The 14,534-nt window shown below is 52.6% G+C and overlaps 2 protein-coding genes across 4 annotated transcripts in view; both read right to left on the minus strand.

The window, feature by feature from the left end:
- The window catches only part of SMURF1 (SMAD specific E3 ubiquitin protein ligase 1), a 42,073-nt gene extending 36,513 nt beyond the window's left edge, over positions 1–5,560 (minus strand). For both annotated transcript variants that reach the window (XM_058816342.1, XM_058816341.1), the window contains exon 1: positions 5,316–5,560. In XM_058816342.1, the coding sequence (XP_058672325.1) occupies positions 5,316–5,370 (55 nt within the window). In that variant the 5' untranslated portion in view covers positions 5,371–5,560. The remainder of the gene's footprint in view (positions 1–5,315) is intronic.
- A 2,144-nt stretch (positions 5,561–7,704) lies between these two features.
- Positions 7,705–14,142, minus strand: KPNA7 (karyopherin subunit alpha 7). Of its 2 annotated transcripts, none has more exons than XM_058816343.1 (10): positions 13,962–14,142; positions 13,205–13,339; positions 12,584–12,669; positions 11,896–12,164; positions 11,324–11,406; positions 10,604–10,867; positions 10,013–10,246; positions 9,511–9,693; positions 8,927–9,076; positions 7,705–7,916 (listed from the first exon to the last, which is right to left on the minus strand). In XM_058816343.1, the coding sequence occupies exons 1-10, from the start codon at positions 14,022–14,024 to the stop codon at positions 7,836–7,838; spliced, it is 1,548 nt and encodes a 515-aa protein (XP_058672326.1). In that variant the 5' UTR covers positions 14,025–14,142; the 3' UTR covers positions 7,705–7,835. The 2 variants fall into 2 exon arrangements, with proteins under 2 accessions (XP_058672326.1, XP_058672327.1); XM_058816344.1 differs by having other exon boundaries at positions 7,707–7,913.
- Positions 14,143–14,534: the final 392 nt, after the last annotated feature.

A 14,534-nucleotide genomic window follows, 5' to 3' on the forward strand; every position in this document is an offset into this window, starting at 1 on the left:
AACCACACACATGGATGGTATTTCCATGATGTGACCTGTCAAGCAAGCCTCCAGCCAGCTCAGGAAAAACTGAGGGGGCTCGCTGATCTTTATTTACAGTGGCAATTTTAGCAGCCTTGGAGCTGCTGGCAGTAAAGTTCCTCTACCCAGCACACAGAAAATCGTGGTATAAGAGCAACCTCCTCACTGAGAAATTCAGCACTGCTTGTATTTCCCTGGAACCGATGATTAATTTTGAAACACAAACAGAAAGGATGATGCTACAAAATCTTAGAAATGTGATAAAGCTGTTTCAAGAAATGGATGAGAAAACTGTTCTTAGACTGGTGGGCAGTGTGGAATAAAAAAGAAATCATGAACTGCACAACTACATCCCAAATTGCATTTCTTTATATGAAGACATTCAATTTGACAAAAGAAAGTTTCAAGTCAGAAATAAAGTAGTTATTGTTTCTACTTTCCCCGCCTGAGGGGGATATTCAAACAAACTCCTTTTGGTGATTTAACTTCCACCAGGACAATGGTGCTGGCACAGCTTTGACTTACTGGGAGAAGTAAGAAAGGAGACTTGCTCCCCATAGCCTGCCCAGAGCAAAGGGCTGCTCTTTGGATTCCCACTTTGGCAGCCCAAAAATGTCAGCTGGCCAACTGCAAAGGCCATGCTCTCCACTTCCTCCCGCGAAAGCAAAATTTTATTTTCCTTCATGTCCTCAGAGTTACATGGCCCAAGCCTCTCTGCCATTCCTATCCACAGGGCTCTGAACAGCCAGGAATTTACCTTCACAAAAACACTGCTGCTGCTTCCCAAGGCAAATGGGGAAGGGAGGCAGAGGGGGATAAGTGCCTCGCTCAGCACCACACAGGAAACGTGCGGCCGAGCTCCAATGGCAGCCGGGCCCCGCTCCCAGCAGGCTGGGGAACAGAAAATCCTCACCAGAAAAGAATGAAACATGGATTTCTACACACTCCCAGATTGCTACACTCAATAAATTTGGAGCTACCCAACTGCTGCTTCCCACCGTGTCCCCCCTGGCACAAGGCTGGCTCAATATTAAATACCAGCTGCCAGGGAGGCTGGGACGAGCAGCCAGCTCTTGCTGCACTCCTGCCCCAGAGCTCCTCACCTGGAACCAGTGCTCCTGATGCCCAACATAAAACTGCATCCCGCCCATGATGTATTCACCATGTGTGATAGAGATATCCCCACACAGATATTCACTGCTCTGAACACAGGACAAAGTGTGCAGGTCACCAATATCAGTGCTGCTATTGATCAGTCAGTTAAGTCTGTGCACTGCTCGATACATTAGCCATGAAAGGGAAGTAAAACATCCTGACATTTGGGACACACTTTAGTCTGTGCCTTTGTAACAACCCTAAGTGAACACTGCTCTAATGACAACATAATGTTTTATCTTCTGCTTGAAGTCACTGTATTTTTTTATGGATTCCTGGAATCACAAATGCAGGAAGTCCCAAAGCCACCCATTTACCAGCTACTAGCTGGCCAGACTTGGTGGCTGGGGCTTCCCTGGACGGGCTGACTGCACTGAGCTGGAAGTGTGTGCAGGACACTCATCTGTGTCAGCTCTTCCCCTTTCTGTGCCACTGCCAAGCACAACCACCTTCCCTACAGCAATCAGATTTGTCACCTACAAATCCCCTCTGACTTTCTCACCTCACACCTGCTTCATCATCATCTTCCTCACTCCTCCCTGATGCTTCTGACACTGCACTTTCTTACCCTTCACACTTGGGAGGATTCTCACCTACACCTGCCTTCCACAAGCAGCAAACCTCCCCAGGCCAGGTATTCCAAGGAGGAATTGAGGACTCTGAACCACAGTGAAGGGAGGTGCTTGGAGAAGATTATTTGGATCCTCCAGTTACACCAGCTCTGGTGTCTCTGCTAAAGAAACTGTTTTGCCATCAGTCCTCAGCACAGCTATCTGACTGTGTATGTGAGATCCAGCTAGGAAGTGATCCTTACAGTTTAATTCCCTCAGTTCCACAACGGCCCCAGAAGCCAGCCAGCTTTTAACACCTCAGCTGAGACCCTGCTGAAAAAGCCAGAACCAATGAACCCAGAACCCAACTTGCAGCTTTTTTGGTGAAGTTCCATGTTTAGTCCATTTCTTCATGGCCTTTCCAGTTCCATGTGCAAGCTCTGCCTACAAGGTACCTGGATCAGGGTGTCTGCCATAGCCAGCACCATGAGACTGCAGATTCCACCAGTGCCTGTGGCTGGTACAAGTGTGAGCACGGCGTGTGTGAGCCCTGGAGGTGATGAACCCTTCAGAACCTCCCCAGGGAGCAGCAGCAAACAAAGGTTCCAGGGAAGCACAAGGGTAAAAAAGGGACACGTGCTCCATGAAGGTTCCTGGCCTGTGGATTGTGCTCCTCCTTGACCCAGCAGACCCTGAGCATATTTGGCAAGGACATGCACTCACAGGATCACTTCATTTTCCGTCCTTGTGCTGGCAATTCCCCCACTGCTGCTCTGCCCTGATGACAGCTCAGATAGGGAGAGATCACGGATGTAACAGGAAGTTTTCTCTTACTCTGCCTAGAACTGTTCCAAGGGACAAGAGACAAGGCCAGAGTATCTCTGGCTCTTGCATCACCCACTGGGGTAAAGGCTTCAGTGGAAAGGAGAAACTGAGATATGACAGAAGATTAGCATATTTGAGATCCACAGGCCACAAAGTCATTTTAACCTGTCATGCAACTCAGTGTTACATTGAGGATTTCAGTATTTCTGCACAGGGTGCATTATTTGCCATTTTACTCCATTACAATTTGCATCAGGCTAGGACTGACATTCTGTATAAGCTGAGAGATCACTTCTGCTAATCATCAGCAGATTGAGAACTTTTGCTTAAATTCACATAAATAATCCCAACACTCTGCTACCACAAATACCTTTACAACAGATGAGGAAAAAATTAATTCTTTAGAAAAATCCCAGGAGGTTCAACCACTGCTCCCTTGCCATTCACCCAGTGACACTCCCAGGCACACTAAGTGGTATTTACACTGCTATTTTCAGTACTGCAAAACTTCAATGGTGCCTGATCACAGGAAACACAATGCAGGTAGTAAATCATAACAAACCAGGTCCCCTGTCTTGGTTTAAATGTGCTCAAACCTCCCAAGAGCCAAGGAGATGAGAAAACAACAGCCAGGCTGGCTGCAGCTATGTGAAACAGGTAAGTCAGCACCCAGTCCCAGCCAAGAACTCAGCATTGCCCAACGATTCCAGAGCTAAACCTCCCCCAGAGCAATTTATTTGTTGATTAAATGCAGCAGTTTTTGTCACAGCACCCAGGTTTCCTGCTTGTAAAAACAGAAGATGGGTTTGAGCAAGCAGGAGATTTCTTCAATACAGTTAAAAAATGGGGAGTAATAAAAAATAAATCTACCAAGTTGCTCAATAAACTGAAACTTCAGTCTGCTCCAGGAAACATTCCCAGCTCAGAGAGAAGACTAGTGTATGCTAAAAGTAAAAAAGCATTTTGCTGCAGCATTCAGCCTTTAAAATTAAACCAAACAGCTTCTCTCTGTTATTTAAATGATCTCCTCCAGCTCAGAAGGGCTATGACCATGGCCTAAGTTACTTAACTCACATTTTTATTGACTGACTTGCATAAAAATAAGCCACATTAAGGAGTGAGCTGACATTTGGTATACATCACCACAAAACTCATTTCAGATCAAACATCATTCATACAACCTAAAAATATTTCCAGCCTTCTCCCATCCAAGAAAAGGATTTTCAGATTTACATTATCCTCACAAACTTTGGTCTTCTGAAGCCCAAGCAGTGCAGAATCAAAGGATTAAAAGAACACCAGGACTTTTATTTTTTGATGATCTGCCTCTGAGTGCCAGGAGCAAGTTAACCTGTAACTGCAGCTTCACCAGCACCATTTTCTCATTATTTGCCAATGTTTTGTGCACCCACACAGGGAAGATTCCTCTCCAGGGATCAATTCTGGTCACCCAGAGCTGCATTGAGGCTTCTCCAGCCCAAGCGACCTCCAAGCACCCACTTGTTGCCTTTGAAAGAACGGATTGGACCTTATTTTTTAATAATTCACACAGCAGTCTCCACAAGCAGGAACTGTGTCTCTTCCCATTAAAGAAGCAGGCTCGGCATCGAGCAGAGCAGCTTCCAAAAGGCTTAATCCAAATCTTGCAGGGTCCAACATAAATTGGTTTCTCCACCCATGAACCCTCCAGAGGCCTTGCACAGAGGCAGGACAGACACAGCTCTGGGTGTCACCCCCTGCACAGGGAACGAACTTCCAAAGTTGAATGCCAGGATGTGCCAGGTGAGAACAAGTTGAGAGGAAGGAGGGAAAATTTAAAAAACCACGCTAAAAAAAGCCCAGCTAAAAGCAACTAAATGGGTATTTTCTCATTAGCAACTGAGTTATCCTCCTCGGCACACAGGAGGTTGGGGGGGTTGTTAATTAAAGTGAAGTGAGGAAAATTATGAAAGGCTTTGCTGAAAGCCAGTCTGTGGGAGAGGTGGCCCTGGGAATCCTGCTGGGAAAGGTGCAGAGAGACCCCATGGAGGGGTAGCGGGGTCTGGAGGGGTGGAAGGGAGAGCTCAGGGACACCCCATGGGAGAGGGAACCGGGGAACACCCGGGAAAGGGCTGGGAAGGGGCAAAGTGTCACAAGGATGCCCACAGACAAGGAAGGTGCAGAAGAGACCCCAAAAGGGGCTGGGAGGGGGACAGGGGTGTCACAGGGACCCCCACACTGGGAGGGTGCAGAGAGACTCCACAAACTGGCAGAACACAGGGGAGAGTTATCAACAGGGATCCCATATCGGGAAGAGCGCACAAGGGACCCCGGTCAGGGTCAGGGTGCTGGAGGGGGTGGCGAGTGTCACCTTCCACGGGGACAGTGCAGGAAAGCCCCCAGGAAGGAGAAGCGTGCCCTGACCCGCTGGAGAACGAGGGGGACAAATCAGCGACAAACAGCGACAACCGTGACAAACCCCTTCCCCACCCTCCCCACATTTCTGTCACCCCAAAGGGGCTCAGGCACCCCGCGCCGGAGGGGCGGGAAAAAATATAAATATATAAATACACAAAAGCGCAGAGAGGCTCCGCCGGCCACAGCGGGGGAAGCGGAACAGAAAAACGGCGAATAAAAGTTAAGCGAGGCTGGAGCTCGGCCCGGCCGCCCCTCCCCTCACAGCCAGGCCGGGGAGGGGGCGAAGGCGCCGGGGAGGGGAGGGGACCCCGGGCCCAGCCGGGGATGTGCGGCCACACACACACGGTGCCGCCGCCGCCCCGTTACCTGTGAGGCGGATCTTGATGCTGGATCCGTTCCGGCGGGTACCGGGATTCGACATCGCGCCTGGAGGAGGAGGAGGAGGAGAACGAGGAGGAGGCGGCGGCGGCGCCGAGCTCAACCGGCGGCTCCGCGCGGCCCCGCCATGCGAGCCCGCCCGCTCCTCACGATGCCGGGAATGCCCGGGCCCGCGTTCCGGCGGCCGCCGCAGGCTCGGCGCCCTCAGCCCCTTCCCCAGCCGCCGCCTCAGCCTCAGCCGCCGCCGCCACCGACGCGCCCGCCCGGCCCGGCCGCGGAGAACCGTGGCCACGCCCCCGCCACGCCCCCACGCACGGCGGAGGGCGTTGACGTCAGCGCGCAGGGCGGCGTGGCCGCGTCCGGACGCCATGAGGAGAAGGTCGGAGCGGGGAAGGTCGGGGTGTGGCGCATGCGCAGGAAGGGGTAGGGGAGCGCCCCCTGGCGAGGGGAGGGAGTGGGGGCAATGGGGGAACTGGGGAATGGGAATGGAGAAAAAGGATAAGAGAATGGGATAGGGAAACGGGGTGGGATGGGGGGATAGGAATGGGGGAATAGGGGTAAAGGAATAGGATAGGGGAACAGTAATGGGATAAGGGAAGAGGGTGAATAGGAATGGGGGTAAAGGAATGGGATGGTGGAATAGCAATGGAGGAATAGGAGTGGCATGGGAGCACAGCACCACCTCCCTTCTCTGGTGGCCCTGAATGCCCCATCCCACCCCACAGAGAGGAGGAGATGCCTCCCCTGCCCCAGAGCTGAAATTGCCCTGCTGGCTGTGCCTGGGGCTGGCAGGGACAAGCAGCTGCCTGCAGGTCGCTCACACACCCACACAGAGCCCTGGTGATCCTGCAGGCACCGGGCCCAGCTCTCCAGCTGCCAGGGGAGACAACAGGCACAGCCCAGCACTCTTTTGAAGAGAGACGCATTGTCCTGGCCCCTGCCTTCATATTTTGTTAAGTTACACAAGGATGGAAAGGAGCAGCTCTGGGCCCCTGGCTCTCTGTAACACCACCCACCACAGTTTTATGTCCAGCACATGCACGAAGAAGAATCCAAGAGATCTCCTATTTCTCTTTTTATCAGAGCAGCTGTAAGGGGCAGCCCTGCCTGGCCATGGCAAAAACCAACTGGGATGGCCCCAGCTCTGTGTCCCTGGTGGCAGCTCAGCTCCCTCACATTCCTTTTACCTGTGGCCATTCCCAGGTGCCCCAGCAGCAGTGGGGAGCCCACAGAGCCCCAGCCCTGGTTCAGGTGATGTTCAGGCACTGCTGCATCATGTTTTTAAGTCCATAGTTCTGGATGTAAGAAGCACTTTGCATTTCATCAGATCCCAGTGTTTGAATATGAAATAAGTGATACTCAACCCTGCTACCCCCATAAGTGAGGCTGCCCAGCTCCTCCCAGAGAGCACATTCACCACCAACTCCCTTTTCCCTGGGTGGCCTGCAGGAGAAATGCATAAATCCTCTGATGAGCAGATCCAGGGAAGAGGAAGAGTCTGTTTCCTCCAGAGGAGATTTTCCCCCCAGATTAAGCTGCCTGTCCCATCACCTCCCACTGCACCTGAGGTAGCAGAGCCCTAAGCCCAAGCAGGGTCAGTTTGAAGAGCCAAACTCCCAAAGCAGTGAGGGAAAGCAGGATGAGGGAGCAGCTTCCAGCAAAGCTTCTGGGGTGCTTCAAGCCCTGGGGAGCAAAGACTGGGGCAGGGTCTGCTGGGAACCATCAGGACTGGAGCAGTAGCCAGCAGCTTGCTGAGAACCCACAGCACAAAACCTTTGAGCTCATGGCTCAATTCCATCCTCACCTTCCACTGGGAACCACACTTGGAGGGCTTGGAGAGGAGGAGAACCAGAGCCAGGGACACACCATGGGAACCTGAAATTCAGGTCCTTGGAATGAAAGAGCAGAGGCTGATGGGCTCCAGGCTGATGGGTGGCAGCGGGGAAGCTGCAGCAGAGCTGAACCATTGCCCCTGCACTGCCTCCAGCAGCAAAGGAGCAGCATCTGCTCAGCATCTCCCACATCCACACACAACTCCCGGTGAAATAACACAGCAGGGCCCCTGACCCAGCCTCAGCTCCTTCCCCACAGCAGTGATGGTGCCTGCAGAAGGTGAAACTCCTCTCAAAGAGTTCTCAGAGCTACTTCAGCCGCTCCAAGTCAAGCCTAGGAGTTTCAGCTCAAGGATTTGGTGGCAGCATGCTGCTCTCCTGCAGTTTAATGTACTTAGAAGAAAGATTCCACCCAGAAAATCTGCCCAGGGGCTCCAACACACTCCTGCAAGGCCTTGAGATGCTATTGGGAAAAAAAAAAGTTATGTCATCTGCAACAGCAGCTTAAAAGAGGGGTGGAAATAATTAAAGGCAAAAGGTACAAAGCCAAAAGTGCAATTTATTGACTGGTTTCAGAAGTAAAAAGGCTCAGCATCTCTGCTCCTCATGGTTTGGATGTCTGAGCTCTTCCAAGGTACTTCCACCCACCAGTTTAGAGCTGTGTCATGCTTCATCTTCAGAAGTTGAAGTCTTGCTTCTCTACTGAGAAATCATACAGCCCATCTTGGCCAGTCTGGGGCTCCAGGTTTAAATTCTCCTAGGAGGAAAATGGTAGAAATCACTTACAGGGTCTGCATTTGAATAAACCTAAACTTTTCACAGCAACTCTGTTTTAGTCTCGTTTTTAAAATCCTGTCAAGTTCAGCTTGACTGAAGCAGAACTCCTGGAGACCAGGCCAAGCCCTCCTGCTCCTTGCAGCAGCCTGAAGCTGCAGTGTCCCTGCAGCCCACACACAACAGCAGCCAAACCTTTGGGCTCAGGCTCCAGAGGCAAAAGGAAATAAAAGTGGCTGCAGTGGTAGAGCTCACTGAAATTAAATGGCCTGCTTGGAACAGCAGCAAGCCAGGACTGCTCAGGGAAATGTTCCCTGGCATCCAGCCCCTCCAGCCAGAGCTGCTGTGGAGAATTTCCTGCATATCCTCTCACAGGGACACCCCACAGACCCTGCTCTGGCAAAGCTCTAAGCCAAACCTTTGCCCCCTGCTGCAGCTCTCACCCAAACTGAGCCACACTTCCAAGGCCTGCCAGACCTCTAAGCCTCTTCCCTGATGTTTTCCCATCTGCAAGTCTAAGGCCAGGACTAAACATGGCATCTGTGACAGTCATTGGACCCTTGCAGCTCCTAGCTGGTGTCCTATCCTCTTTTTCCATGGATTCCTTACCATGAGAAGGGTCAAGTAATCCAAATGCAACCTGAGCACTGTTATCAGCTGAGTAGGAGGCTGCCATTCATAGTGACAAGCCAGCTCAGCTCTGAAGGAGGAAACTTCTCCACATTTGGTATTCATATCAGTAACTGCAGTAACTCCAGCTGATGCCAGTTTAGATTCCAGCAGCAAGATGCTATCAAGCCATCCATGTCTGTTGTCCAGCTCATTGGCTGACAACTCAGAGCTTTTACAGAGCTTTAAAAGCAGCTGGAAGAAGCTGCAAGGACTACTCTGGTCATGTGGAGGTCTCCTTTAAAATCCTCTTCCAGTATCCTTACAATCTGTGTTTCATTCCAGTGTGTAATAACTCCACATTTTCAGCAAGGGCTCACATACCTCATCAGAAAAGTATTTCTGTATGATGTCCAGGGCAGCTCTGTAGACCATGTCATTCTCATGGTTCTGCAAATCCTCAATTTTCTCCAGACCATCAAGTTCTTCCACCAGCAGACACAACTTCTCTGTCTTTCCCAGCTTCTCAGCTGCCTGCAGAATTGGAAAGCCAGGCAGGAAAACAGAACATCAGTTACAGGTCTGAGATGGTCTTTTCTGTAATTACAACCCTGATCTACAAGTCAAAGGCTCACTGCCCCTGAATTTATGGTCCCTTCCTGATGCCAGGGATGTGCCTGTGGAATACCAGTCTCTGCTGGGGGCTGCCAGCCAAACCAGAGAGCAGGGGATGAAGAGCAGCACTTAGGGAACTCAATCTTGCCAAGCCCTTTAGACAACCCAAGGGTATCCAAGACAAATTTAGACAACATGAAGTCTCTTACTCCAAAAAACCAACAGTCATTGTTCTAACCACACAAAGTGAGCATTTGGCTCACTCCTTGCTGCTCTTTGGGAGAAGGAAGTCAAGAGATGAGACCATATTAGGAAAAGATTAAAAAATGGCACCCAGGATGAGCAGATCTCACCAGGAAGAGATTTGAAATGGTGTCCAGGATGATCAGGATGGTTTTGCTGTCTTTGACCAAAAGCAGGTTGAGCAGAGGTTTGAGGACCCCGGAACGGACGAGCTCCACCACCTGATGCACTGTTGCTCCAGTTGTGAAGTTGGCCACCACCCACACAGCCTCCTTCTGAGCCTTGAAATCACCCTGGAAGAGCAGCACAGCAAAGGCATTCCCAAGCTTTAGTACCCTCCAGGAGGAGTGTGAGGCCAGGATAACCATTTCCCTCATATGCAGCTTTCCCAGCCCCTTTGGGTGCTGCATGGACACCTGGCACAGGCGCCAAGGGCAGCCCCAGGATGTGTTTCCATGCAGGTGTACTCACAAATTGGGATGCTCAGGCTGTCCCAAGGACCTCTGAAGCAGCCTGCTCAGGTGGCTCTGGGACCAAATGCTTCACAAGGAGCCATCCCAGACCTCCTGAACCCCACATCCCTCCCTCAGCAGCCCTGTGCCCATCTCTCACCCTGTCAAGCAGCTCCACCAAAGGTGGCAATAACCCACAGGTGATGATCTGCTGGATCTGGTGGGAAGGCCCTGCTGCAATGTTGCTGAGGGTCCATGCTGCTTCCTTCTGGATCCCTGACTTGCTGTGCCTCAGCAGCCGGGGCAGGACAGTCAGGACACCAGCATCAATGGCTTCCTGGGTCTGCTGGTCTGTGCCTGTGACCACATTCCCGATGGCACGGAGAGCTGGAGTCTAGACAGAGATTAGAGGAGATGAGGAGAGTCCTTACCTCGAGGGATACATGTCAGAAAGCCCAGCAAGATCCCTCCCTAAATGCTTGATCCTTCACACGAGGAGAGCATTGTGGGTGATGGCTGTTTATTTACAGCCCTGTCGTCCCTTGTTTGCTCTAAGCAGCTTTAGAGCCTCTACCCAGCCTCCAGCCCCAGCCAGCAGAACAAGCAGCGGCTTGACAGGCAGGCAGTCAGTTCCATGAGCTGAGGGGACAGCACACCACAGCTGCCACACAGAACAAGGGCACCTGCCCTCCCTCTCCTCAGACCTTTCTACGTTAAGGGACCACAGGGTGGAGATTTGATTGTTCCCTACCATAATAATCAAATCTGGGCTGTCCATGAGCTGCACAAGCCTTGGGAGAATCCCTGTCTCCAACACAACTTGGATGCGATCGTTGCAGCCATCAGTGAGGTAGGAAACAGCCCAGCAGGAGTCAGCGATGACATGCCTGTCCTCGTGCTGCAGGAGGAGGACAAGGACTGGCAGAACCTTCTGCACAGCATCCAAGGGAGGGCAGGGGTTCTTGTTCCTGCACAGGTTTGACAGTGTCCAGGTGATGTTCCTCAGGAACCCAACCTGAAACACAAGGCAGGTGTGAGATCCTCACCACCCCCAAGGGCCTCTCAGTCTGTGTCAGCCTGTGAGGGTTCTCACACACACCAGAGACAGAACAGTGGGGCAGGAACCATTGCAGAGGGCAGAGACAAACCACAGAGCAGCAGCAGGAAGCTTGCAGGGCAAGTTCAGCCCTTCCACCTGCATATGCAAGCCTGCCTTGCACCAGTTTCATCTTATTCCTTGCCTGAGATAGTCAGAGGTGGATAAGAAAGGCCAGGATGGAAGAGATCACATTGACTTTGAGTGTCTGCTTGGCACCCCCAGCTTTGTGCATTGGCAGGGCCATAAAAGCAGTTTAGAGCAGGGTCTCATTCAATGACACAAAGAGTTTGCTGTGTACAAGGCAGACAGTGGACTCACCCACCACCCAAGGGATTAAGAGCTGTTAAATCAAGAAAATGGAAGGTTATTTACTGGAATTGCAGGTGACACCAGAGCCAGCAAGGGAGGAATCACATCACGAGCAATAAGGACATCCCTGTAGATGGGGCCATCCCCTGGACAGATAAAAAGGGTTGGTCACTGCATCTGCCCAAGCCACAGGACAGTCAACATCAAACAGCAATCAGATCTGCAGGGCCAGGGCTGGGTGATCCACCAGCCACACACCATTAGCCATTTCCAGGTGGGAAGGATTTACTGGGCAGACTGGAGTGCCAGCAGGCCAGCCAGGCATGACCCATTCTGTTCTCCCTATGGTGACATTAATGGGTTAAACCATCCCAGCAGGACAGAGTCTTGCCCTTGGCTTTGGCCAAAATCCTCTTGCAGAGCCAACACAGGATCTCAAAGGCTGCCAGGCAACACCAAGGGGATGAAGGGTTATGGGGTTCAGTAGGGGCAGCAGCTCAGAGACCCAACTGCATGGACGGGAGCTCCAGTGCTTCATCTCCCCAGCAGAACCAGAATATTCCAAGGGCCCCACAAGGGTCATCAAGTCCCTGGCTCAGTCAGGGACCTCCAAATGCCCCTCCAGGTCTCCTCACCTGCAATGTTGCCCAGGGCCCACACTGACTGCTCGCTGATGTGCATGTGTGGGGAGGACAGCAGGGAGATGAAGGCTGGGATGGCTCCTCCCTCCACCACGGCCCTGGTGTGCTCCGAGGTGCCAGAGGCAATGTTGGTCAGTGCCCAGGCTGCCTCAAACTGCAGGGCAGCATTGTCAGCACGGCCCAGGAACTCCACCAGCCTGGGGATGATCCCCAGCTCGATGAACTGATCGATGGGAGGGTCCTTGTGCTTGGACAGAATTCTCCTGCGAGAGAGGACACAGCACAGCCAGCCATGAGGAGCCCTGCATGGTGCCACCTCAGCCATAGCCCTGTGGTCCTTTGTGCCCCCACCCTTGTGGGGACAGCCCTGCTCAGCACTGACCCTTTACAGAGCCAGCTCTCCAGTCCTTGTCCTGCCCAAGCATCTGGCACTCGATTTCTTGTGGGATTCAAGATAATTCCTGGCACAGCACAGGGCAGCACAGCCAACCCCTGGGTTGGGCTCATGCAGAACTGTGAGCCAAGCACAGCACAGAGGCCACAGAACAGGCACCAGCTGAGATTCCCATGGGCAGTTTGGGTTACCAGGCCCCTTCTCCCTTTGCCATCTCTCTAGAGAGCTCCTCAAACAGGAACTTGCAGCCCCCAGGCCCCAGCACAGCTCCAGCAGCTGGGCACATACCTGGTGGCCTGGGTGGCAAGCAGCTGCAGCTGGGTGTCTTCCCCATTGACGGCTTCCAGGATCTCCTCCAAGGAGGGCTGAATAATCTGTGTCACAGGGAATGATTCAGAGCCAGCCAGGGAGCTGGGACTCCCTCTGGTTTAATCTCAGCAGTCAATCAGCTGTCTAGACCCAGCTCAGTCACCACTTCATATCTAAGCAGTGTCTATTCTTTATGCAACACAGTTTGGAGATGAGGCAGAGGAAGACAATCCACAAAAGCCTTCAAGGCAGCTAATGCTTGTAATCAAGCAGTGAAAGAGTCACTGACACCATAATGGGCTGCGAGCTCAGTAATTACCCCTGGCTGTGCAGGGAGCCAGACAGGAGCAGCTCCCAGCAAGCCAGAGCACCAGCCTGTTCTACCTGCCATCAAGGGAGGCCAGCACGACAGCATCACCATGAAAAACTGCACAGACAAAGGCCAGGCAGCCTGAAACACTCCCCAGCACTGGGCATGGAGATCAGGAATGGCACCAGCCACTTAACTCAGGTCACCCCAGCTGGAATTGATAGTGGCCCAAGTAGGGAATGATTGCTGCTGCACTGATCCTACCCAGGTGCAGAGCACCAAGCACTCACCACCTCAGCTGCTCTGTCTTCTCCCAGAGAGGGATTCTCCTCATGGATGGAAATGTTTCTGCGCTTCAGGAGCTGCTCATCCTTCTTGGCCTTCCTCAGCTCAACGCTCACCTCCACCCTCTGCCTCCGCAGGGTCTGGGGGAAGAACAGCATCCCACTCCTACCTGCACTGCCCCATTCCCCAGGGAGTTCATCCCTCTGCCCCACATTTCCCACAGGAGGAGTGGGGAGCCAGCACCTCCTCCCTGTGGCCTGGAGGGTGATGAAGGAGTTGGGACAGAGGAAGGCTCTAGCTCAGTGCCTCCCCAGGATATGGACTGCTGGATACACCAGCAACCAGTGGGTGTTTTTAAAAGTAGATTTTCTGAACCTGAAAGGCAAATCCTCATCTCCTCTACTGGCTTAAATCAAGCTGTCAGATCCTACATCTGACATCCCACACCAGCCCCAACTGCACAGGGATAACTGCTGTGGAGAGCTCAGCTGGCTGGGGCTGAGCCATCTCCCTTCTCCAGCCACACACCCAAAACTCACATCCCACTTGCCTGTACCACCACACTCCTTGCAGCCCAGCCAACCCCATACCACGTCCCAAAAACCACCCAAACATCCCAGCTGAAGGTATCCAGAGCCATTCCCCATTCCCTCCCACGTGTAGACTGGGGGCCATGGACCTTGAGAAGCCCCTCCTTCAGCTCCTGCCAGCAGTGGGGTCTGCTGGGGCCCAAAATGCTGGCACAGGCAGGTGGGTACTCACAGGTTCATCCTTGCCCTTGTTCTTGAACAACTGCTTGTGCTGGCTGTGCTTCCTGACTGGCATCTTGGCAGAGCTGAGAGAGGTGCTGGAACCCTCGCGGGCTCTTGGGGGTCAGCACAGAGCAGGGTCAGGTCACAGCTGCCCACAACCATCCCCTGCCAGCCACTGAGGGGGCTGGGACCCTCCACTCCCACCAGCAGCCCAGGCCACACATTTCCACCCCACACTCCCTGCAAGGGAGACACTGGAGATGCCCTGCCCCAAGCAGAGCTTGGTAGGATCCTCACACGCTGCAGCTGAGCCACTGAACTAAATACAAACACAAACTACCCCTTAATATCAGGCTACAAAAATTACAGCTGCTGCAATTCCAGGAGGAAGCCAGACACACAGCCCATGGTGACAGGAACACCCCCTTCCTCCAGCCCTCATCCTGGGGCTTTCACATTTACTGTGACACACCAGCCTGGCAAAGCCTCTCACCTCCAAAAGGAGCAGCTCAAGGTCTGATGTAAGGACACACAGCCACATCTAAGCCTCTCTCACTCCACCACAGAGCCCAACCTGGCTTCC

Source organism: Ammospiza caudacuta, chromosome 17 (assembly GCF_027887145.1).
Source record: "Ammospiza caudacuta isolate bAmmCau1 chromosome 17, bAmmCau1.pri, whole genome shotgun sequence".
Taxonomy (NCBI): domain Eukaryota; kingdom Metazoa; phylum Chordata; class Aves; order Passeriformes; family Passerellidae; genus Ammospiza; species Ammospiza caudacuta.

What these genes read in the sequence shown, in the direction of transcription:
- KPNA7 (XM_058816343.1), bottom strand. Translation starts at nt 14,024, where the DNA reads ATGCCAGTCAGGAAGCACAGCCAGCACAAGCAGTTGTTCAAGAACAAG. An exon ending in CCATTTCAAATCTCTTCCTG is followed by an intron (nt 9,077 to 9,510) that starts GTGAGATCTGCT and finishes CCAATTCTGCAG; the next exon opens with GCAGCTGAGAAGCTGGGAAA. An exon ending in AGAAATACTTTTCTGATGAG is followed by an intron (nt 7,917 to 8,926) that starts GTATGTGAGCCC and finishes TTTTCCTCCTAG; the next exon opens with GAGAATTTAAACCTGGAGCC.